The 24,336-nt window shown below is 41.5% G+C and overlaps 1 protein-coding gene across 1 annotated transcript; it reads left to right on the top strand.

The window, feature by feature from the left end:
• The first annotated feature begins 752 nt into the window (after positions 1-752).
• Positions 753-17,730, top strand: pgrmc2 (progesterone receptor membrane component 2). The gene is made up of 3 exons (XM_034195431.1): positions 753-1,128; positions 10,941-11,096; positions 17,180-17,730. The coding sequence occupies exons 1-3, from the start codon at positions 786-788 to the stop codon at positions 17,275-17,277; spliced, it is 597 nt and encodes a 198-aa protein (XP_034051322.1). The 5' UTR covers positions 753-785; the 3' UTR covers positions 17,278-17,730.
• Positions 17,731-24,336: the final 6,606 nt, after the last annotated feature.

The following is a 24,336-nucleotide window of genomic DNA, read 5'->3' as shown; positions in this document are numbered from 1 at the left end:
CCCCCTCAGACCCCCTCAATAATTCTGCCAATAATGTGAATAGCGACTGACATATTTGTGGATCTCAACTGCAGTTTTGCACTGAGAATGTCTCAATATTGTGTAACTGAGCAAAATGATGAATGTGTATGTTCGGTGATCCACCAATGCTGAATCACCCTTCACAAACAGAATTTTCAGTTTTGCAAATAAACATTTATTTGTAAAAACCCACACACGTTACAAATCAGAAATTTGTGTTTGTGGATCACAAATTGTGTATAAATCAAAGTATATTTGTAAATCCCCCCTTGTGCATTTGCAAGTATTAATGAGACAAATTTAACTCCATACTCCAAAAATTTAGGTTTCCTAAATGTTTATTACGGCCACTCTTAAAACTTCACTTATCGTTATAATTTTATTACTGGTAAATTTTACCACATTTTAGAGGAGCACGGGTGACTAAAACATATACCTTGGTATTTATAAAGCAATTTACTATATATTGTTCATTTCGATGACATTTTGTGGAGCCCCTCCAACTTTTACCCCGCCCCCCCAACAAAAAATTCCTGGCGCCGCCACTGCTTATTTTTGATGATTACCATAAACTCACAGTCATGATTAAAAAGGTATAATTACTGTACTTTTTTAAAGATGCGGTTGGGCCATGAGAAATTTAAACCGTACTAAAATATTAAAAACCATACTTAAAACAGAGTGCTTCCAGTTTCCACGACACTGACGACAGGACATGAATGCAGTACTTGGCTAGAGGCGGGTAGAGGCGCTAAGCGAGCAGTATGGCGGACGATGGAGACAGTTCGAGCGGACCAGTTGACACAAACGATGCGCAGGGGGCAGCGGATGAGTCGGAAGGGCTCGGCCTCGGCGGGATGTTGCTGAATATCAGTGTTTTGTTTGTGGTTGCGGCTGTGTGTTTGGCGGTGTACCGGCGGTGGGGCAGGCGGCTCGGCTGTGGTCCGGCCCAGGGCGACGAGGCCTCGACGCTTCCCAAGATGAGGAGACGGGACTTCACGTTGGAGCAGCTGCGGGAATACGACGGATTGCACAACCCCCGCATATTGATGGCAGTCAACATGAAAGTTTTCGACGTTACCAGCGGCAAAAAGTTTTACGGAAAAGGTAAGGGGCGGCTGCCGAGCTCATTTAGTGGAACAAAAACGGCCTGCGGTGACTTTTTGTAGGGCAAAAATAATTTAGGCGCACGTCGTTGTGTTTAGCTTATTTTAGCTTCGCTTAGGCTTTGTGTTTTTGAATGGGATGCTAACTGCTAGCAAGCTAGCAGGGGATTGTGTCTCACCGAAGTGGGAAATGTTACGCTTTTTGTTGTTTTTAGGCCCCGCGTATATGAAGGCTTCAATCAAAAGTGTTTTATACTGTTTATAACTTCTAACTCACACATGTATGTGTATTGCTAACGTTAGCCTGTTAGCTTGTTGACGTACACAATCTAGACTAGCTGTTTGTACACAGAAGAAGCGGTTCTTATTTAACGTCGGTAACTAAGTTTATTTCCAGAAGGCCCCACGGCACGTGTCTCTCACTCCCCAGCACTCCTGTTGAAAGTGCAATCGAGAAGCGAACCTGGATCGCTGGCATCCCAGTCCAACGTCCAAACCGTTACGTACCACCTCCCTCCCTGTACATTGCAGGCAGGAATATTTATTTATTTAAGCAGTGTTTCTTCGTCATTTTCTCTGAGTTGTGACTCATGTTATCCACCCATGCATTTTCTATAGCCGCTATAGGGTTGGTGGGAGGTGGAGAGTTGGAGCCAGCAGTCACAGGGCGTGAGACGGGGTACACCCTGGACAGGACGCCAGTCTGTGGCAGGGCCACATGCAGACAAACACATTCATTTGTTTTTTTGTTTTTTTAAGTTTAGAATTCACCTGACTTGCATGTCTTTGGAGGGAACCCGGGAGAACATGCAAACTCCACACAGAAAGGCCCCAGGGGAGATGCGACCTTCTTGTCGCAAGGCAACAGTGCTAACCACTAAGGCACCCTGCTGCCCAGCGTTAATAAACTAATTATTCATTGACGTTCCCTACAGCCGCCGTATGTCAGTCTGCTGTGGCGCTGAGCCACACAGACATTGATTCACAGAACCAGGAATAGTCTGTCAAAGTAGCTCACACTTCAACAGTACTGGTCTGAACTGATCAAGTAATAAGTCATTATAAAGGCGTTCTGGTGGCATTTGATGCATAGTTGTCGTTTTTGATGGATTTTAATCGAAAATAAAATTATGGGGAGTTGGTTTGTGCTGCACGTTAACAGTGAGGGCAGGTGCAGTTGTCAAATTCAGCTGACACTTTTGAGTATTTCAATCAGGGAGAGATTTGGCCCAGTTATTCTTTTTGCTTTATGACAAACACATGGACAGTGTGTTTTCCACTACTGGAAAGACATCTGGATTTTTCCCCCTACAATAGTGCGACTTGCAACGCTCAAGCCTGACTGTTATCTGTAATATGATTATTGTTTAAGTTGACTATGGAAAATTACAGCATATCTAATCTTTAAAAGTGATAAGGCTTCTTGCATTCATCGGCAGTGCTTTGAACACTGGACTATTATTTAAACAAGAAAAGCCCACAGACCTGCATGTTTTTTTTTTAATATGCTGGTCAGTTGACCTCCTGGAATTTATCAGATTTTCAAAAATGACAAGAGCTTGAGTGTTGTTTCTGCTTTTTAACGGGATGCTAACTTTAGTTATATTTTCTGGGGGAAATGCATAAATATTGACTAATTTTATTTGTATTGCATGTTGACAACATAATACTTCAAAGCACAATTAAAATGGGAAAAGAACAGTTTTAAAATTATGTTAAGAGACAGAAAACCTGAATGAATAAAAACATTAACCATTTATAGAGTTCTGTGTTCATAATTATATGGTCATTAAAATATTAATGAAGTCAGGAATTAATGAGGACTTGCCCATTGTATATTTTTAAATTAAGTCATTTTTGTTTATATTTAAAACACTGAAGATGCCTGGTTTGAATTCAGATTTTGCTGTTATATCAAATATTCATGGTTTAGATAAAGGTAGAAAATAAAATATTTTAATTTGGTTTTGTGTGTGTTTAGGAGTGTTTTGATTATCACTGTTAACAACCATCACTAGGGTTTGACTGATTTCTAAAATCTCATTGGTGCACAGAAGTAACTTGCTGCAACTTATTTCAGCACAGCCCCACCCATTTTACATGAATAAAAACAGCACTGACAAAACCCACATAAGCAAATCTTGTGTTGTGTTGGTTTATACAATAATTTTCTGTATTAAATAATCTTAGCAGTTTATTTATGTGAGCCTTAATGATTTCAGAAAATGTATAAAAAATATCTATCACACAATTTCCAAGACACCAAGGTGACATCTGTTGGTACTGTCTGTTGTGATCTGTATCTCTGACTTACTAACACAACCTGTTTGTTTATGATCTGCACCTCATATATTCTGATCCCAGCATTGCAAGTAATGACTTGTATGGTTCTTTATTTGCAACTTTCTTTAATCAGTGCAGGTTCTGTCAAATGTGTGATCTTGTCTTGATTATGGCAGTTGGTAGGGCTTGATGGCCTAAATTTTCTATCATGGTATAATATGAAGCATGATGCACTTTCTTATTCACGCCATTATTTTGGCTTGTAAATTTTTCTTTTGTTTCATGATGTAGAGATTACTTTTCACTGTGGGTTTAAATGGCATTGTTTTAGAGATTCTAATATAAAATCTTGTGTTTTGTTTTTGTCATTAAAAAATTCAAACGTAAATGCTCAAGGGTCCACAAACTTTTGTGTGTGTGTGTTTGTTTGTTTATTCTTTTGTATGCTAAACCCGCTTACTCCAATCAAGGGTCACGTGGGGGTGTTTGGAGCCTATCCCAGCAGTGACAGGGCATGAGGCAGGCTGCACCTGGGACAGGACATCAGTCTACCGCAGGGCAACATATAGATCAGGGGTGGGCAACTTGTTCCAGAAAGGGCCAAGAGGGTGCAGGTTTCTTCTTGGCAGACTGTTAGGCAGAAGAGGGAACTCCTTATCTGTTCTGTGTTAACAACCAAGTAATCCATACATAAAAAAAAAAACACACACACAAGTATAGAAATTCTGTTTGTGTAATAAAACAGAATGACACCAGGAAAAAGTACTGAAATTTGTACAAAAGTGTTTGTTGGTCATGACAGCATGCATTGCTCGTGTTTTTTTTTGGGGGGGGCACATTCTTCCACCCAGACAGTTTTCAAATCTTAAAGGTTCTATGGACCTCTTCTATGAACTCTGATCTTTAGTTCTTTCCATAGACTTTCTATTGGATTCAAGTCAGGTGACGGTTGGGCCATTCTAACAGCTTTACTTTCATTCTCTGACACAAATTGAGTTTCCTTGGCTGTGTGTTTGGGATGATTGTCTTGCCGAAATGTCCACACTTGTTTCAACGTCATCATCCTGGATGATGGCAGCTGATGTTTATCAAGAATGTCTTGTATGTTGAAAAACAGCCCCATGCCATGATAGACCGGGAACCAGCAGGGGTCAGGCTCGGTGGAAAGGTAACAAAATGAAGTGCTCCCAGTAAGGATGTAGATACTTGCAAATACAAGGAAATGGACATCTGCCAGTCCCCTGCTGGTGGGTGTGTTCCTCAGGGCCATGATAAAGTACAAAAAAATTGTAACCTAAATATAACAAGCGAAATATGAGCATGATATAATGTATTAGAAATGACAAAAATATTTTTTTTTTGTGGTAGGGTGCCCTTGCCACAGCCCAAAAACAGCTCCACCCCCCAACCCCCCCCCCCCCCCCCCCCAAAAAAAATGCTTGCTCAACTCATGGAGTAACAACATGAAACCAACCTCAAATCAATCAGTATGTGGCCCACTATATCAGAAATAAGCAATGCCAGACATTTTCAGTGGTGGGAGGCCTGAGGCAGACACTCCAAAGGGACCATGTCCATAGCTAAGCTAACTTAATTAATGGGGTAACAACTTGAAATCAACCTCAAGTCAATCTGTATGGCCCACTCTATCAGAAATAAGCAATGGCAAATATTTTCAGTGGTGGGAGGCCTGAGGTAGACACCCCAAAATAAATAAATTTCCATTTGCAGTCATTGGTTTTTGTCCCTTATATCCCATACATTGTTTTCTACAGGTGTGAAGGAGTTGCATTGTGACTGGTCAAGAATGCAAGCAGGATTCAAACACCTCTACTCATTTCCAATCAAAAAGTTATTAGTGACAATGCAGATTTGCTCTCCTCTAATCTGCATGTATACAGGGGAGTGCAGATGACAAACCCATGCCCCCCCCCCATTCCTGTATTTAATGTCTTGCACAATAAATGTTCAGTGTATTTATGTCACAGATTCTTTTAAATGTCTGTTTGCAGATTGTTTGTCTTGATTGTCCAGCCAGCCATCCATTTTCTTCCGCTTTATCCGGAGTCGGGTCGCGGGGGCAGCAGCTCAAGCAAAGCCGCGCAGACCTCCCGATCCACACACACCTCCCCCAGCTCCTCCGGGGGAACCCCAAGGCGTTCCCAAGCCAGCCGAGAGATGTAGTCCCTCCAGCGTGTCCTGGGTCTTCCCCGGGCCCTCTTTCCAATGGGACGTGCCCGGAACACCTCTCCAGCGAGGCGTCCAGGGGGCATCCGGAAAAGATGCCCGAGCCATCTCAACTGACTCCTTTCGACGTGGAGGAGCAGCAGCTCGACTCCGAGCTCCTCCTGAGTGAGCGAGCTCCTCACCCTATCTCTAAGGGAGCGCCCAGGCACCCTGCGGAGGAAACTCATCTCGCCCGCTTGTACTCGCGATCTCGTTCTTTCGGTCATGAGCCAAATCTCATGACCATAGGTGAGGATCGGAATGTAGATCGATCGGTGAATCGAGAGCTTTGCCCCCCTACTCAGCTCTCTCTTCACCACGACGGTCCGATACAGCGACCGCATCACTGCAGATGCTGCACCGATCCGTCTGTCGATCTCACGCTCCATCCGTCCCTCACTCGTGAACAAGTCACCGAGATACTTAAACTCCTCCACTTGAGGCAAGGACACTCCACCGACCTGAAGAGGGCAAAGCACCTTTTTCCATTTGAGAACGATGGCCTCGGATTTGGAGGTGCTGATTTTCATCCTGGACGCTTCACACTCAGCTGCAAACCGCCCCAGTGCACGCTGAAGGACCTGATTTGACAAAGCCAACAGAACCACATCGTTCACAAACAGCAGAGACGAGATTCTGTGGTTCCCAAACCAGACCCCCTCTACACCCTGGCTGCGCCTAGAAATTCTGTCCATAAAAATAATGAACAGAACCGGTGACAAAGGGCAGCCTTGGCAGAGGCCAACGTGCACTGGAAACAGGTTTGACTTACTACCGGCAATGCGAACCAAGCTCCTGCTGCGGTCGTACAGGGACCGGATAGCCCTTAGCAAAGGACCCCGGACCCCGTGCCCCAAGGGACACGGTCGAACGCCTTCTCCAGATCCACAAAACACATGTGGACTGGTTGGGCAAACTCCCATGAACCCTCGAGCACCCGACGGAGCGTGTAGAGCTGGTCCAGTGTTCCGCGACCAGGACGAAAACCACACTGCTCCACCTGAATCCGAGGTTTGACCATCGGTCGAATTCTCCTCTCCAGTACTCTGGAATAGACCTTACCGGAGAGGCTGAGGAGTGTGATCCCCCTATAGTTGGAACACACCCTCCGGTCCCCCTTCTTAAACAGAGGGACCACCACCCCGGTCTGCCAATCCAGAGGCACTGTCCCCGATCGCCACGTGATGTTGCAGAGGCGTGTCAGCCAAGACAGCCCCACAACATCCAGAGACTTAAGGTAATCAGGACGGATTTCATCCACCCCAGGAGCCTTGCCACCGAGGAGCTTTCTAACCACCTCGGTGACTTTGGCCTGGGTAATGGATGAGTCCACCTCTGAGTCCCCAGTCTCTGCTTCCTCTTCGGAAGACGTGACGATGGGATTGATTGATCCCATCATCGTGTCTTGATTGTGCTTTTATAAAAGCATGATTGTAAAACAAAATTTTGTGCATTGGCATACCCCAAAATGCAACCCCTTGGATGCTTTATCCTCAGATGGATGCTTTGTGTCTGTGCTCGCCCACCCACCCCAAACCATCTACTGAAAATGTTCAGTCAAAAAAAAAATGTTTTCCATCAGCACCCATGTATCTCTCGATTCCACTTTTTTGCCTCCAAAATTGGGTGTACATTCATTTGATGGGAGATGCTGTCGCAGCCTAATGCATTGTCTAGTCCTTTGGAACAACAACTAAAAAGGCTCTAGAACAACTACAGTCTTTGAGTGATTGTGTATGGGGAAAAAAATTGTATGGAGGGAGATGTTGGCTTACTACAGTGTTGTTTTGATGATGATGTGGCTGACAAAAGCACCAAGGTATTGTTCAGTGTTAAGGTCTATAATTTCTGCACACATTCTGCTGCATCCTTCAATACCCAAATTACAAATGATAATGACCCAAAGCACAATGCAAAAGCAACCCAACAAAAAAAAAACTAGAATCTTTGCTGTGGGTAAGTCACCTGACCTGAATCCAGTTGAGCATGAATTGGGCTTGCTGAAGGCAAAACTGTCAGAGAAACCTTCTAGGAGCAAGCAGGAACCAAATTGCAGTTGAAAGGTGGAAAAGGATCACCAGGGGAAGAAACCAGTATCTCTGTTCGAGACTTCACCTTCTCTGTGGGTGCAAATCATGTCCAAAAATTCCTCCAGTTCCTAGTTCCCCCTGATTTAGAATGTGCAGTTGTGTTCAAAATAATAGCAGTGTATTTTTAAAAGTGAGTAAAGCTCAAGATCGTTTATAATAGCTTTTATTTCCATACAGGCAGATGCATTGGGAACACTGCACATTCTATTCCAAATCAAAACAGTAAGAAAAATTTATCAAATTTATTACATTACGGAAAGTGAAGAAACAGGAATATTAGGCTGTTCCAAAATTAGAAGTGTCTGCATTTTTCTTTCTGTGAGGGGGGAAAAAACAGGTGGCCTATTGTAGTGCATTTCTCTCTGAAAATCTGATTAAAATATAGTAGGTTGTTGCAAACATTGGTCAGAAGAACAATGTACTTTGATTGAAAAGTTGATTGGAGAGGGGAAACAAATAAGTGCAGAAAATGATAGGCTGCTAAGCTAAAGTAATCTTAAATGCTTTAAAATGGCAACTGAAACCGGAAAGACATGGAAGACAAATAAAAGCCTCCATTCAATTGGATCAATGAATAGCCAGAATGGGGAAAGACCCAGCCAATGATCAGCTCCAAGGTTATCAAAAACCGTCTTGTTAGCTGTGAGTACTGTAACAATTAGAAGATGCCTATGTGAAGCCAAGCTTTGGGCAAGAAGCCCCTGCAAAGTGTCATTGCGGATAAAACGTGCAGAAGAGGTTACAATTTGCCAAACACACTAACTGGCCTAAAGAGAAATGGGGCAACTCTTTGTGGACTGATGAAAGCAAGAGCGTTCTTTTTGGGTCTAGGGGCCACAGAGTTTTTCAAACGACCCCCAAAAACTGAATTCAAGCCACAGTACACTTTGAACAAAACTCTGTCTACTGTGGACAGTATATTCCGGCTCCTGGGATCTACAATCTCCTGACATCTGAAGTGGACCTCCTAAATAGACTCCATCAGGAAAAAGACACAGCAGAGGATGTACTTCCTCAGATAGCACCTGCCCCAGGAACTGCTCATCATCTTTTACACATCCATCATCCAGTCTGTCCTGTGCATCTCCATCCCCGTTTGGTTTCCCTCTGCTTCCAGACATGACAGGCACAGACTTTATTGAGCTGTCAGGTCTGCAGAAAAAAATCATTGGAGCCAGACTGTCCTCCATCTAGAGCTTATACCGATCCAGGTCCAGGGAGTGAGCTGGTAACATCTCTGCAGACCCCTCACACTGTGGACACACACTGTTTAAACTCTTCCCCTCTGGTCTTTGTTACAGAGCTCTGTATGACAAAACGAGACACAGGAACCGTTTCTTTGGGACATGACCAGCTCTCCATAATTTCTCTTATACTCACTCGACTGGTAAGCACTGAAAGCCGAGATAGGCATGTCCCAGCTTGTCCTCTAACACTCCAAAACAGAGGTGTTCTTTGTCTCGCTCCATCAGCGGCTCCGTCATGACACGCGAAGCCTCCGCGCGGCTTTCCATGACAAAATCTCTTGTTAAAAGTGAAATCTGCCGGAAAATCGCTGATGTCCAGCTCTTGTGATAACCAGAGAAATTGCACACAATGGTCCCGGAGCCATACAGCCATCCATTTAGAAATGAAATGGTCGTTTCTGCCTGTTGATCGCGGCTCGGAGCGCGACGCACCGTGCGCCATTTTGGGCCATCCTTAAAGCGGTAGTAACACTCCTTAATCTCTGTGAAGCCCAAAACATTTTCACCGAAAGCCATATGAATTTTCTGAATGGTTTCCAGCTGCCTGTCTCTAATAGTTTCTGAAAAAATTCTGATGGAGCAAAGCCCACATCATTCCGCCATTTCCCTGACAATAAAAATCCGACGAGGGGGTGGACCAGTGCTCACTCAAAGACTGCCCACAGGCGAATGACGCAATCGACAGGCGTGAAAAAACTCACGCATGCGCACGAAGGTTCAAGCTTGGCTGACGTAAAAACATATGAATCAAATCCATATATTTTTTGCATAAAATAAAAAGGTCCGTTACTTTTCTAACAGACCTCGAATGTTTACAGGTGCCAGAAGTTGCTCAACTGAATGCAACACAGATATGAAGTAGTTCTCTGAATCTGTAGTTATGCAACTAAATATTAGTTCAGTGATTCTCAGGGAAGCTAAATCTTCATGCATTTTTAAATTTATACAGTAAATATTTGAGTTTTATAAAGAAAAGTGCAGATGCTGCAAATTTTTTGAATATTGTTTTTTCTTCACTTTCTGTCAAGTAATAACAAACCTGATCATTTTCTTCATTTTGATTTGGAATAGAGCATGCAGTGTTCACAATGCATTTATATGTGTATGGAAATAAAATCTATTATAAGGATTTTGAGTTTTACTCACTTTTTTAACCACACTGCTCTTATCTTGAACACAGCTGTAAATGTGAAAGCCTGCACTCATTTCTTTTTACTATGATCTGCTGTGGTTTACGCCAGAACAACTGCACCTACACTTGGTGAAAATATTTAATAGGTGCAGAAGCACATGTTTGAATAACAGTAGGATAAGTCTTATTCCAGAAAATTTGGTTATTTATTTAACCCCATTTCCCTTTGTAAATTCAATGATAGAAATCCATAGATTCATGCTGAAATAAGATATTGCACAACTGTTGAACCAGACATTCTTGGCAGACTGTTAGGCAGAAGAGGGAGCAAATATGAACTCCTTATCTGTTCTGTGTTAAACTTGGTTTTATTATTGGCAGCTTACACAACTTTTAATGTGAAAAAGCAGTAGTTCCATTAAACAGAATAGTTTGTTTCCAATCCTTGACATGCCACTTAGAGTTCTGTATTTGTAGGTTTCTCATTAATTTGATTTTGAAACTTTCTTTAAAAAAAAAAAAATCTGTGAAGTTGGGCATTCATGGCGCTCCAATGGCAGCACATCGACACCACTGAACAGTATAAAATAAGATGGTATTTTCAAAGAGTGAGAGGAAGTATGTTTTGGAGCAGTTTAAATACATTTGGTTGCTGGTCGTACACTGATTATAGTTGCGTTTAGTCATAAGCTTTGTTTATGTTTAAGTGAAAGCTTGTCTCAGCTCACTGCCACTTTAAAACATCAGTTTGTTCAAGAGGCTGGTAAACAAAAGGCTGTGTTAGAACTTTATAAAACACACAAAAATTAATGCTCTTTGTTTTGACTTCTCCCAGATGGGCCTTATGGGATTTTTGCTGGCCGGGATGCCTCGAGAGGCCTGGCAACCTTCTGCTCGGACAAAGACGCCCTGAGAGACGAGTATGACGACTTGTCAGACCTTACTGCTGTACAGATGGAGAGCGTGAGAGAGTGGGAGATGCAGATTATGGGTAGGCTTGTTTTCCACACTTGCAAACAATAGTTTCACCTCTGAAGTGAATACTGCATACAGATGTTGCTCAGAGTTCGCATGCATTCACTGCATTTCTTAAGGCATTGAGAATAATATCCTTATACCTTATTCCTTTCTACCAATTTGGTTTAAATGATCCTGATCACTTGACTGATTTGCATCTGTTGAGCAGAAATGCATTTTTCCAGACACATCCTATTAATCCAGGTAGTATTTGGATGTTAGTGACAGACCAGGGTCTACAATCTGTTACTGTTCCCGTTTGCAATGTCAAACTGAGAGTCCAAAACACAAGTATAAGTCAGAGCAGAGTTGATGTCTTTCGCATCATACTGCTTAGTCTCTGCAAGAGCATCTACTAGATAAGATATGTTAGATAAGCATCCAGAAAAGTGCCGATCTTTGCCATGGCGTGATATGTCTTTTAAATATGCATCAACTTTCCATATTCAAACATGTCAGTTTATAATACCGTACAAACCTTTTAGACACTTTAGAATTTTTTTTTTTTTAAAAAGTAGCCTAAAAAAGCAGTAATGCATTTGTAGTTTATTCATCCTTTTACACCTTTGTTCTTTTAGTTAGGTCGGAGTTGGGGGCAGGGGGGGCTATCAAGTATAAAAGCTTGATGTTGGTAGGTGGGGTACTTCGTAAATTACTGCTAGATTGAATCTTGCTTTCCAAGATAACCACAGCCATAAATCCAAAGTGCACACCTCTTTCCCAATCAAGTGTTTCTTCCTGATTCACCTTGATACAGGAGTATAATCCCTCTTATACATTTGTTTGTTTAGACTGTTAAAAACGCCTGTGGATGAGGCATTTGTTGATAGTTAGATTAGCATGTGATTAATACAGTACATCCAAAAAGTATTTCCAGGGCTTCACTTTTTTCCTCATTTTATGGTACAGCCTTATTCCAAAACAGTCACTTCATTTTTTTTCACCTTAAACGTTTACTCACAACACCCCATAATGACAACATTAAAGAAGTTTTTTTTTTGTTTGTTTTTTTTTTTAATTTTTGCAAATTTATTAAAAATGGAAAAACTAAGAAGTCACATGTATGTAAGTATTCACACCCTTTGATCAATACTTTGTTGCTGCACCTTTGGCAGCAATTACAGCCTCAATTCTTCTTGAATATGATGCCACAAGTTTGGCGCTTTTATCTTTGGGCAGTTTTGCCCATTCCTCTTTGCAACACCTCAAGCTCCATCATGTTGCACAGCCATTTTCAGATCCCTTCAGAGATGTTGGGCTACTCAAGGACATTCACAGTATTTTTGTTTGACATTTTCAGTATTTGTTGAGTATCATAGAGGAGGAATTGTTTTGTTTTGGGGGGGTTTCAAAGGTCCCTGCCATATGAAACCTGTTTTGAATTGCACCAAGACTGACTCAGTCAGTGATTGGGGAAAACAAAGGGAAGGTGGTGAAAGCAGTCCGAATCAATCAACGCAATTGTTTACATGCCTCAGCTGCTAGTCTGTGGAGTCCCCTTAAAAAAAAAAAAAGGTCCAAGTATTAACCGTGCCTTATTTTATTTGCTCAGTTAAAGCCCATTTGGAGGTGGAGAGACAGAAGTGTTGGTTTGAGACTCGCTGACCTAGACTTTGAAGAAGGCTAATGTTCTGTCAGTCACTTACAGCCTGTACCGGTATTATTTTCACCCACGTCACACACTTTGTAAATAGACCGTATGGATTACTCAGTGTTACTGCCATATTTCTGTAGGTGATGAACTCCATACATGTGTTGCTATGTTGTATTGCCGACACCCCCTCCCCCATTTTTTTTTTTTTTTTAATCAGAGCAAATTTCAAAAAAATCTAAATCAAAAAGTGCTGCAGTGTGGGTCCGGGAGCTGTTCTTGTGAATATTTTTGGGACATGTTGCTTATTCTGTAAATATCTCATTTTATTAAAGCATATGCAACAAAGTGAGCTATGCCGAATTCCCACCACATTGTGTATTTAAATGTTGGGTATGCATGAGCGCGTGCGTGTGTGTTGTGTGGCAGAGGCAGGAAGGGATTTGTTGATGCATAATACAGATCCTTACTCTGGATGGCATTACCCTGACCTCTAGTAATACTGTGAGAAATCTTGGAGTTATTTTTGATCAGGATATGTCATTCAATGCGCATATTAAACAAATATGTAGGACTGCTTTTTGCATTTGCGCAATATCTCTAAAATTAGAAAGGTCTTGTCTCAGAGTGATGCTGAAAAACTAATTCATGCATTTATTTCCTCTAGGCTGGACTACTGTAATTCATTATTATCAGGTTGTCCTAAAAGTTCCCTGAAAAGCCTTCAGTTAATTCAAAATGCTGCAGCTAGAGTACTGACAGGGACTAGAAGGAGAGAGCATATTTCACCCATATTGGCTTGTCTTCATTGGCTTCCTGTTAATTCTAGAATAGAATTTAAAATTCTTCTTCTTACTTATAAGGTTTTGAATAATCAGGTCCCATCTTATCTTAGGGACCTCATAGTACCATATCACCCCAGTAGAGCGCTTCGCTCCCAGACTGCAGGCTTACTTGTAGTTCCTAGGGTTTTTAAGAGTAGAATGGGAGGCAGAGCCTTCAGCTTTCAGGCTCCTCTCCTCTGGAACCAGCTCCCAATTCGGATCAGGGAGACAGACACCCTCTCTACTTTTAAGATTAGGCTTAAAACTTTCCTTTTTGCTTATAGTTAGGGCTGGATCAGGTGACCCTGAACCATCCTTTAGTTATGCTGCTATAAACTTAGACTGCTGGGGGGTTCCCATGATGCACTGTGTTTCTTTCTTTTTGCTCTGTATGCACCACTCTGCATATAATCATTAGTGATTGATCTCTGCTCCCCTCCACAGCATGTCTTTTTCCTGGTTCTCTCCCTCAGCCCCAACCAGTCCCAGCAGAAGACTGCCCCTCCCTGAGCCTGGTTCTGCTGGAGGTTTCTTCCTGTTAAAAGGGAGTTTTTCCTTCCTACTGTCGCCAAGTGCTTGCTCACAGGGGGTCATTTTGACCATTGGAGTTTTTCCGTAATTATTGTATGGCTTTGCCTTGCAATATAAAGCGCCTTGGGGTAACTGTTTGTTGTGATTTGGCGCTATATAAATAAAATTGATTTGACTTGATAATAAATTTCTTTATCTGTATTTTGTTGTCCTGAAGCCACTCCTTTGATATCTTGGCTGTGTGCGTAGGGTCATTGTCCTACTGAAAGATGAACCGTCGCCCCAGTCTGAGGTCAAGAGCACTCTGGAGCAGGTTTTCGTCTGGGATGTCTGTACATTGCTGCATTCAGCTTTCCCTTAATCCTGACTAGTCTCCCAGTTCCTGTTGCTGAAAAACATCCCCACAGCATGATGCTGCTGCCACCACCATGCTTCACTGTAGGGATGGTGCCTGGTTTCCTCCAAACATGACATGTGGCATTCACACCAAAGAGTTCAATCTTTGTCTCATCAGACCAGAGAATTTTGTTTTTTATGGTCTGAGGGTCATTCAGGTGCTTTTTGGCAAACTCCAGGTGGGCTGCTATGTGCCTTTTATTAAGGAGTGGCTTCTGTTTGGCCACTCTGACTCTACCATATAGGCCTGTTTGGTGGATTGGTGCAGAGATGGTTGTCCTTCTTGAAGGTTCTCCTCTCTCCACAGAGTAATGCAGCTCTGACAGAGTGACCATCAGGTTCTTAGTCACCTCCCTGACTAATAGTGGAGCAGATAACTAACAATTGTTCTTTTCTGGAAGCGAAAATTGGCACACATACTCCTTAGACATTACTCTTTTGAAAAAAACAAACAAACAAAAAGCGATTGGCCACATTAATTTTCAGTAGGCAGCCAAAACTGCATATGGTGATAGACATTTATTTATGCAATTTTCTTTTTATTTCATTTATTAAAGATCCATGATGTGTTATTTCCAATAAAATGACACATCATTTTGCATTCTGTGTAATCTGGTGGTAATCTGCCAGATTGACACTTGTGTTCAGAAATTTTTTTTCTTCAAAAAGTCTAACAACAAAGCACGGCCATCATTTAGTTGGATTTGTTCCTGCCCTTCCAGGCCTCCAGTTCACAGATCTTCACTGGCAGCACTTGGGCTGTGGGCTCCTGCTGTCTCTTTGCTCTCACTCTCACTGTGGGCATAAATGCACAATTTGTTAATTATGTGTGCTGAGCTGCATGAGCCATTACCTTCTCTCCATAGAAATGTGCATATTCTCTGTGTAATAAACATTTGCTGCTGAAATGTGTAGTTGAACCAGACTTCGGATCACACCAGTGACAAACACACAGCAAACCCAAACTAAAAATATCTGTCACATGCGCTAAGAAGCTGTTTCACAATAAATACTGTAAGGGTCACCATTTCACATCCATATTTCTTAAACAATGGTTTTGAAATGCTAAATCCCTGGATTGTTCTCTTAAGTCTCTTCAACTTCTCTCGTTTCACTTTGGGTCGCTATGGCAGACCTGCTTCGGATCTGCTTGTTGATTTATGCCTGATGCCCTTCCTGACACAGCTCCACATTATAGTGCAGCAGCTAAGAGAATATTTAGAGCAAAATCCTGCAAATGGTGATACAAGCATCAAATTCGACAGATTACTTTTTTATAAAAAATCGACTAGCCACTTGAATTTTCATTAGGCAGCCAGGTAGGGGCCAATTGAAGAATTACACAGGGGTCAAAATTAAAAATGCTCGAATCAAATTGAAAACTACACTACATTATTTCTCTGATCATAACGATTCCAAAAAGGTATAGTTTGGACTATCTGTGACTGAAGGTTCAGGAGTTATGGGGTCAATTTTAGTTTATACAGGGGTCAAAAGTTAAAGAAGCTCCAATTTGTTAAAAAATGTTGCAAATTATTAGTTGAGTTAACACGGTTTTAAAAACGAAAAGTTTGGACCTTGCATCATGCTTAGTTATCATCTTATGGGGTAACATATGTCATAGAATCCAATGGACGTTGACCTTGTTTGACCTTTACTTTGGAGACCAAACATCCAACACAGTCAAAACTTATTAATCCTATTAGCTCAACGAATAATTTGCATCACTTTTGCCAAAATTGAAGGAACTTTAACTTTTGACCCCTGTATAAACTGAAACTGACCTTTGTCACCTTTTTTGCTGTTTTCACCCCATAACTCCTGATCATTCAGTCATAGATAGTCCAAACTATACCTTTTTGGAATCGTTATGATCAGACAAATAATGTAGTGCAATTTGATTGGAGCATTTTTAATTTTGACCCCTACCTGGCTGCCTATTGAAAATTCAAGTGGCTAGTCAGGTTTTTTTTTTTTTTTTTTTTTAGTAATGTCTAAGGAGTATTAGTACCATCTTTGGTGCTTGTATCACCATTTGTAGGATTGTTTTCAGTTATCTGCTGTGCTATACATGGAGAACGGTAAGGGGTGACCTTGAGCTGGAAACTTCCACTCTTGAAAGAAGCGCACTAACTGCTTGGCTGTCAACACTCCTGTATCCTTTTGTAACTAAGTCAGCATTTTGTGCACACGCACACATAAAATTTTGGAATGAAATCAGTCAAGTACTGACAGGCCTCTGACGATTTAAACAATACAGCTATGCATTAATTAATGGTACTTGTATATGTTGTATGTGCACCTTTATGTTTTAACATGTCAATAAAGATTATAACTAATTGTTTTATTTGTATAGTCTCATTTAGAAGCGTGAAATAACTAAAAATGAAAAGTCGATTTAAACTGGGAAAAAAAAATCATGACTTTTTTGAAAAAGAGTCTTTTTAAACCAGCCCTGGCAAGAAATAAAAGATCTATGTTACTGATTTCATCTGCATTAGATTTCATTTGGGTTATTGGGCTGGTAGGGGTTGTTAGAACACCCTGTACTATTACAGGGGAAACACTGAGCACAATTACAGTTTTAGATGGCAGAAAGGATTATAAAATGCAAAGTAATAATAGTTTAATTGACTTGCACAAATAGATGGCAGTACAGTAAATTTTCTACACATTATTTTAACTCTTTTAATGATTTTTGTCCCCCCACTCCAGAAAAATATGATTATGTTGGGAGGTTGCTGAAGCCAGGAGATGAGCCCTCAGAGTACACAGATGAAGAGGACATCAAGGACCACCTGAAACATGACTGAGCAGCTCAACCATACCGACCAAAGCCAGGAGCCCCAAACCGCTGCGACAGGCCGCCCCAGCCCCTCCTCCTCCGCCGACCCATGAATCTGCCTGCCACTCCCGTCCCCTCCACTCCTAACTCTTTACCTCCTGAGTCTGTCTGGTGCTGTGGCTGCTGTGGAAAGGCAGACCAGACCTCCCTCCCTCTTCATCCTGTGAAGATTACCACCAACAGAATGCAATTAAGAAGCTCAACACGGGCTTTTCAGTGACAGCATCACATCTGGCGACGTCAAAGGTTGTGTGCCTTTAGTTGTATTTGTGAAGGAGCCAAAACAAAGCTTAGTCATTTCTCCAAAGGGGAGAAGCGCGGCACGTTTGTCAAACGGTCGCTGCTGAGAGCTGGGCGGAGGCTGGTCGGCGGGTCTCTGTAGTCAGAAACACACGGGTCCCGGTGGATCAGGATGGGGAAACGGATTTCTTTCTCTTTGGTTTAGTCACATCACAACTTAAACTGCTTTCACTTTGGACAGCTTGTCAATGAATCAGTCTTCTGTTTTTATTGAAAACAGAGGTTTTTTCTCTTCCCTTCTTGAAAGGGCAATGCTGTGGCTTAACCAAAGGCAACTGGCAGGGTGTTGCATTTTCCTGTTGTGTTTGTAGTGTACGAGGTCTATTAGGTAATAAACCGACCCTTTTATTTATTTATTTATTTTTACTATATGGATTTGAATGACGTGCGATTCCACCAATCATGCTTGAACCCTCGTGCGCAGGCATGAGTTTTTTCACGCGTGTCGGTGACATCATTTCCCTGTGGGCAGGCCTTGAGTGAGATGTGGTCCCGCCCTCTCGGCTGAATTCCTTTGTTTCACACGCTGCTCGAGACGGCGCGCGTTGCTTTATCAAAATTTTTTCTGGACCTGTGAGGGATATCCAAGTGGACATTATTCGAGAAATTAAGATGGTTTTTGGTGAAAAGTTTAACGGCTGATGAGAGATTATGGGGTGTTTCTGTCGCTGTAAGGACTTCCCACGGAGCAGAACGTCGTGTAGCGCTTCCAGGCGCCGTCGTCGGCCTGTTTCGACCTGAAAACATCCTAATTTAAGGCTTAATTCACCCAGGACGTTGTGAGAGAACAGAGAAGATTCAGAAGAGGCCGGCATGAGGACTTTATGCAGACATTCCACTGTTTAAGGACATTTTGTAATGAAAGACGTGCGCGAAAATTCGCAGTCGTTTCCATGACGACTCGGCAAATCTGTGTGCGCCGCGACAGGAAAAACACCTCCGTGTTGAAAACCATTTGTAAAATTCAGGCGGCTTTTGATGGCTTTCAACAAGTGAGTAACTGAGAAATTGTTTAACAGCTTGGGCATGTTCCAACTTGCCCGTTAAGGTTTCCAACGGAGGTGTTTTTCCTGTCGCGACCCCCCGCGGTCGGGTCCGGCCCGACATGCGACTCTGCCCGCACGTTCTTTCATTACAAAATGTCCGTTAACAATGGAATGTCCGAATAAACTCCTCATGCCGACTTCTTCTGAAAGTTCTCTGACGACTTACTGGGTCAACAGAGCCTGAAATGTGGAAGTTTTCAACTTGAAACGGCGAGACGCTGCCGCCTCGAAGCGCAGATCGCCGTCAGGCGCCGTGGGCCGTCCTTACGGCGACACTACCAGACCAAAATCTCTCATCAGCCGTTAAAATTTTTACAGAAAACCAGCTGAATTTATCGAATGGTGTCCACTCAGTTGTGCCTTATAGTTTTGAAAAAATTTTTATCAAGCAAAGCAGCAGTCTCTGAGCCATTCCTAAACAATGAAAAAAACGACGAGAGGGTGGGCAACTCCTCACTCAGACTGCCCACAGGCGAATGACGTAACCGACAGGCGTGAAAAAAGTCTTGCATGCCCATGAGCGTTCAATCACGTCTGATGTAATCACACGTGATTCAAATCCATATGGTTTTTGAAAAAAAATAATAAGGTCGGATACTTTTCTAATAGACCTCGTATGCATTACTAGTTATCTTTGTTTGTCACCATGTGATTGTATTTGTTGAGTATCATAGAGGAGGAATTGTTTTGTTTTGGGGGGGTTTCAAAGGTCCCTGCCATATGAAACCTGTTTTGAATCGCACCAAGACTGACTGAGTCAGTGATTGGGGAAAACAAAGGGAAGGTGGTGAAAGCAGTCCGAATCAATCAATGCAATTGTTTACATGCCTCAGCTGCTAGTCTGTGGAGTCCCCTTAAAAAAAAAAAAAAAAAGGTCCAAGTATTAACCGTGCCTTATTTTATTTGGTCAGTTAAAGCCCGTTTGGAGGTGAAGAGACAGAAGTGTTGGTTTGAGACTCGCTGACCTAGACTTTGAAGAAGGCTAATGTTCTGTCAGTCACCTACAGACTGTACCGGTATTATTTTCACCCACGTCACACACTTTGTAAATAGACCGTATGGATTACTCAGTGTTACTGCCATATTTCTGTAGGTGATGAACTCCATACATGTGTTGCTATGTTGTATTGCCCCACCCCCTCCCCCATTTTTTTTTGTTCTTTTTTTAATCAGAGCAAATTTAAAAAAAAAAAAAAGCTAAATCAAAAAGTGCTGCAGTGTGGGACCGGGAGCTGTTCTTGCGCATATTTTTGGGACATGTTGCTTATTCTGTAAATATCTCATTTTATTAAAGCATGTGCAACAAAGTGAGCTATGCCGAATTCCCACCACATTGTGTATTTAAATGTTGGGTATGGGTGTGTGTGTGTGTGTTGTGTGTGGCAGAGGCAGGAAGGGATTTGTTCATGCATAATAAATTGATTTGGTTAATAATTAAAAGTGTCTGGATTTTATTTTGCTTTTAGACTCTTAATGAATGACTGACTGCTGGGAAAATGTTTTGTTCTTTAAAGATTGTCCGTCTTTGCTTCTGGATTTGTTATCTTCAGGGACGGTGTGTGAACATGTAAAGAAAATGTACTTTTTTTTTTTTTTTAAGCTGAGTAAGTTGTGCGAGTTGTATCTGTTGACATGAAAAGCCCTTTTAACATAAACAGAAGGCCGCTCCCTGGAGTGCATGCTGAACACCTTTAAAGGTTTTTGTTGTTTCTTGCACTTGACTTTTTATTTTAGGCCACACCCAAGTTGTTTTTTGAAATCTGTCAGTAAACTGCTCTTGGCTTCACCCTGTATCCAAAGGTGGACAGTCCTTCCCCACCAGAATAATGCTGTTTTCTGTTGTACTCTGATCTCGGGGGCAGCTGTCACTCAGAAATGTGTGATGGAATGCCCATTCATGTCTGCAATTTGGGCAGGATCGATGTAGATCAAAGTCGCCAATCTGACATCACAGCAGTGTGGTGATGGACACGGTGAACAAGCAGAGTGACCTTTTTGTTAACTTTTACTTGTTTGTAGTGTTTGATGATGCGTTCTCTGCAATAAACATCTGACAGGTACTGGCTGGAGTTGTGGACCCTGGCACTATCACAATGATTAAACTTTGGTAACGTGATGCTCCAAATCGATGAGAGAGAAGAAAAAAAAAAAGCAACTTTGGTTTGCCTATGCAATATCCCCAGGATACAGTGCAGCATGGTGGCCTCACAGCAAGGAGGTCATGGGATTCCAACTTGTGGTCTGCTGTGGAGTTTGCGTGGGTTTCCTCCAGGTGCTCTGGTTTCCTCCCACATTTGGAATCTACTGTAATTGTCCAGGTCTCCCTTGCAAAAGAGAACTTGATCTCAGTGGGACTAACCTGGTTAAATAAAGGTTAAATTCAGAAAGTATTCATAATACTGTTTGCACATTTTATGTTACAGCCTTATTACAAAATGGAGTAACCACCCACCCCCCAATAATTCTACTCACAACATCCTATAATGACATCAAAGGTTTTTGTTTTATTTTTGCTATATATAATAAATCACATGTACAGTAGTGAATAATAGTAGTGCTATGTGAGCAAAAAGATTAATCCCAGTTTTGAGTATATTTTATTGTTAAATGGGAAGCAAGGTACCAGTAGATTCTCACAAATCCAACAAGACCAAGCATTCATGATATGCACACTCTTAAGGCTATGAAATTTGGCTATTAGTAAAAAAACAAAGAAAAGGTGTTCACAATAATACAACCCCTGGCAAAAATTATGGAATCACCGGCCTCGGAGGATGTTCATTCAGTTGTTTAATTTTGTAGAAAAAAAGCAGATCACAGACATGACACCAAACTAAAGTCATTTCAGATGGCAACTTACTGGCTTTAAGAAACACTATAAGAAATCAGGAAAAATAATTGTGGCAGTCAGTAACGGTTACTTTTTTAGACCAAGCAGAGGGGGAAAAAATATGGACTCACTCAATTCTGAGGAAAAAATTACGGAATCACCCTGTAAATTTTCATCCCCAAAACTAACACCTGCATCAAATCAGATCTGCTTGTTAGTCTGCACCTAAAAAGGTGTGATCACACCTTGGAGAGCTGTTGCACCAAGTGGACTGACATGAATCATGGCTCCAACACGAGAGATGTCAATTGAAACAAAGGAGAGGATTATCAAACTCTTAAAAGAGGGTAAATCATCACGCAATGTTGCAAAAGATGTTGGTTGTTCACAGTCAGCTGTGTCTAAACTCTGGACCAAATACAAACAACATGGGAAGGTTGTTAAAGGCAAACATACTGGTAGACCAAGGAAGACATCAAAGCGTCAAGACAGAAAACTTAAAGCAATATGTCTCAAAAATTGAAAATGCACAACAAAACATGAGGAACGAATGGGAGGAAACTGGAGTCAACGTCTGTGACCGAACTGTAAGAAACTGCCTAAAGGAAATGGGATTTACATACAGAAAAGCTAAATCAAAACCATCATTAACACCTAAACAGAAAAAAAACAAGGTTACAATGGGCTAAGGAAAAGCAATCGTGGACTGTGGATGACTGGATGAAAGTCATACTCAGTGATGAATCTCAAATCTGCATTGGGCAAGGTGATGATGCTGGAACTTTTGTTTGGTGCCGTTCGAATGAGATTTATAAAGATGACTGCCTGAAGAGAACATGTAAATTTCCACAGTCATTGATGATATGGGGCTGCATGTCAGGTAAAGGCACTGGGGAGATGCTGTCATTACATCATCAATAAATGCACAAGTTTACGTTGATATTTTGGACACTTTTCTTATCCCATCAATTGAAAGGATGTTTGGGGATGATGAAATCATTTCTCAAGATGATAATGCATCTTGCCATAGAGCAAAAACTGTGAAAACATTCCTTGCAAAAAGACACATAGGGTCCATGTCATGGCCTGCAAATAGTCCGGATCTTAATCCAATTGAAAATTTTTGGTGGAAGTTGAAGAAAATGGTCCATGACAAGGCTCCAACCTGCAAAGCTGATCTGGCAACAGCAATCAGAGAAAGTTGGAGCCAGATTAATGAAGAGTACTGTTTGTCACTCATTAAGTCCATGCCTCAGAGACTGCAAGCTGTTACAAAAGCCAGAGGTGGTGCACAAAATACTAGTGATGTGTTGGAGCGTTCTTTTGTTTTTCATGATTCCATAATTTTTTCCTCAGAATTGAGTGAGTCCATATTTTTTTCCCTCTGCTTGGTCTAAAAAAGTAACAGTTACTGACTGCCACAATTTTTTTCCTTGATTTCTTATAGTGTTTCTTAAAGCCAGAAAGTTGCCATTTGAAATGACTTTAGTTTTGTGTCATGTCTGTGATCTGCTTTTTTTTCTACAAATTTAAACAACTGAATGAACATCCTCCGAGGCCGGTGATTCCATAATTTTTGCCAGGGGTTGTAGTAGTGTAGCATTCAGTCAGTGAGTTTGTCAGTTTTGTGGAACAAACAGGTGTGCCCTATTTAAGGATGAAGCCAGCACCTATTGAACATGCTTTTCTGTTTGAAAGCCTGAGGAAAATGCGACGTTCAAGACATTGTTCAGAAGAACAGCGTAGTTTGATTAAAAAGTTGATTGGAGAGGGGAAACATATACGCAGGTGCAAGAAATTATAGGCTGTTCATCTACAATGATCTCCGATGCTTTAAAATGGACAAAAAAAACAGACGTGTGGAAGAAAACGGAAAACAACCATCAAAATGGATAGATAAATTTGCAAGAATCCCCCGCAAAGTCCCTCTGTTAAATAAAAGACGTGCAGAAGAGGGTACAATTTGCCAAAGAGCACATCAACTGGCTTAAAGAGAAATGGAGGAATATTTTGTGGATTGATGAGTAAAATTGTACTTTTTGGGTCCAAGGGCCGCAGACAGTTTGTGAGACGACCCCCAAACTCTGAATTCAAGCCACAGTTCACAGTGAAGACAGTGAAGCATGGTGGTGCAAGTATCATGATATGGGCATGTTTCTCCTACTATGGTGTTGGGCCTATATATCGCATTCCAGGTATCATGGATCAGTTTGGATGTGTCAAAATACTTGAAGAGGTCATGTTGCCTAATGCTGAAGAGGACATGCCCTTGAAATGGGTGTTTCAACAAGACAGTGACCCCAAGCACACTAGTAAACAAGCAAAATCTTGGTTCCAAGCCAACAAAATTAATGCCTCGCAGATGTGAAGAAATCATGAAAAACTGTGGTTATACAACTAAATACTAGTCATTCACAGGATTACTAAAAAAGCAGTTTGAACATAATAGTTTTGAGTTTGTAGCATCAACAGCAGATGCTACTATTATTGTGAACACCCCCTTTTCTACTTTTTTTTTACTAATAGCCCAATTTCATAGCCTTAAGAGTGTGCATATCATGAATGCCTGGTCTTGTTGGATTTGTGAGAATCTACTGAATCTACTGGTACCTTGTTTCCCATGTAACAATAAGAAATATACTCAAAACCTGGATTAATCTTTTTAGTCACATAGCACTACTATTATTCTGAACACTACCGTACACAAGTATTCACACCCTTTGCGCAATACTTTGTTGATGCACTTTTTTCTGTGAGATAAAATTTGTGAAAGTTGATTAAAGATATCAACAAAAATAAAGTGCAAAAAAATTGGTTTTGCACAATATGAGCTTGTTAATTGAAAAACTGC

This window comes from Thalassophryne amazonica, chromosome 19 (genome assembly GCF_902500255.1).
Source record: "Thalassophryne amazonica chromosome 19, fThaAma1.1, whole genome shotgun sequence".
NCBI classification, from domain to species: Eukaryota; Metazoa; Chordata; class Actinopteri; order Batrachoidiformes; family Batrachoididae; genus Thalassophryne; species Thalassophryne amazonica.
This window is presented reverse-complemented; position numbering and strand designations above follow the sequence as displayed.

Coding starts and splice junctions, on each gene's coding strand:
- pgrmc2 (XM_034195431.1), top strand. CDS start 786: ATGGCGGACGATGGAGACAGTTCGAGCGGACCAGTTGACACAAACGAT. Junction 1,129..10,940: donor CAAAAAGTTTTACGGAAAAG/GTAAGGGGCGGC, acceptor GACTTCTCCCAG/ATGGGCCTTATGGGATTTTT. Junction 11,097..17,179: donor GTGGGAGATGCAGATTATGG/GTAGGCTTGTTT, acceptor CCCCCACTCCAG/AAAAATATGATTATGTTGGG.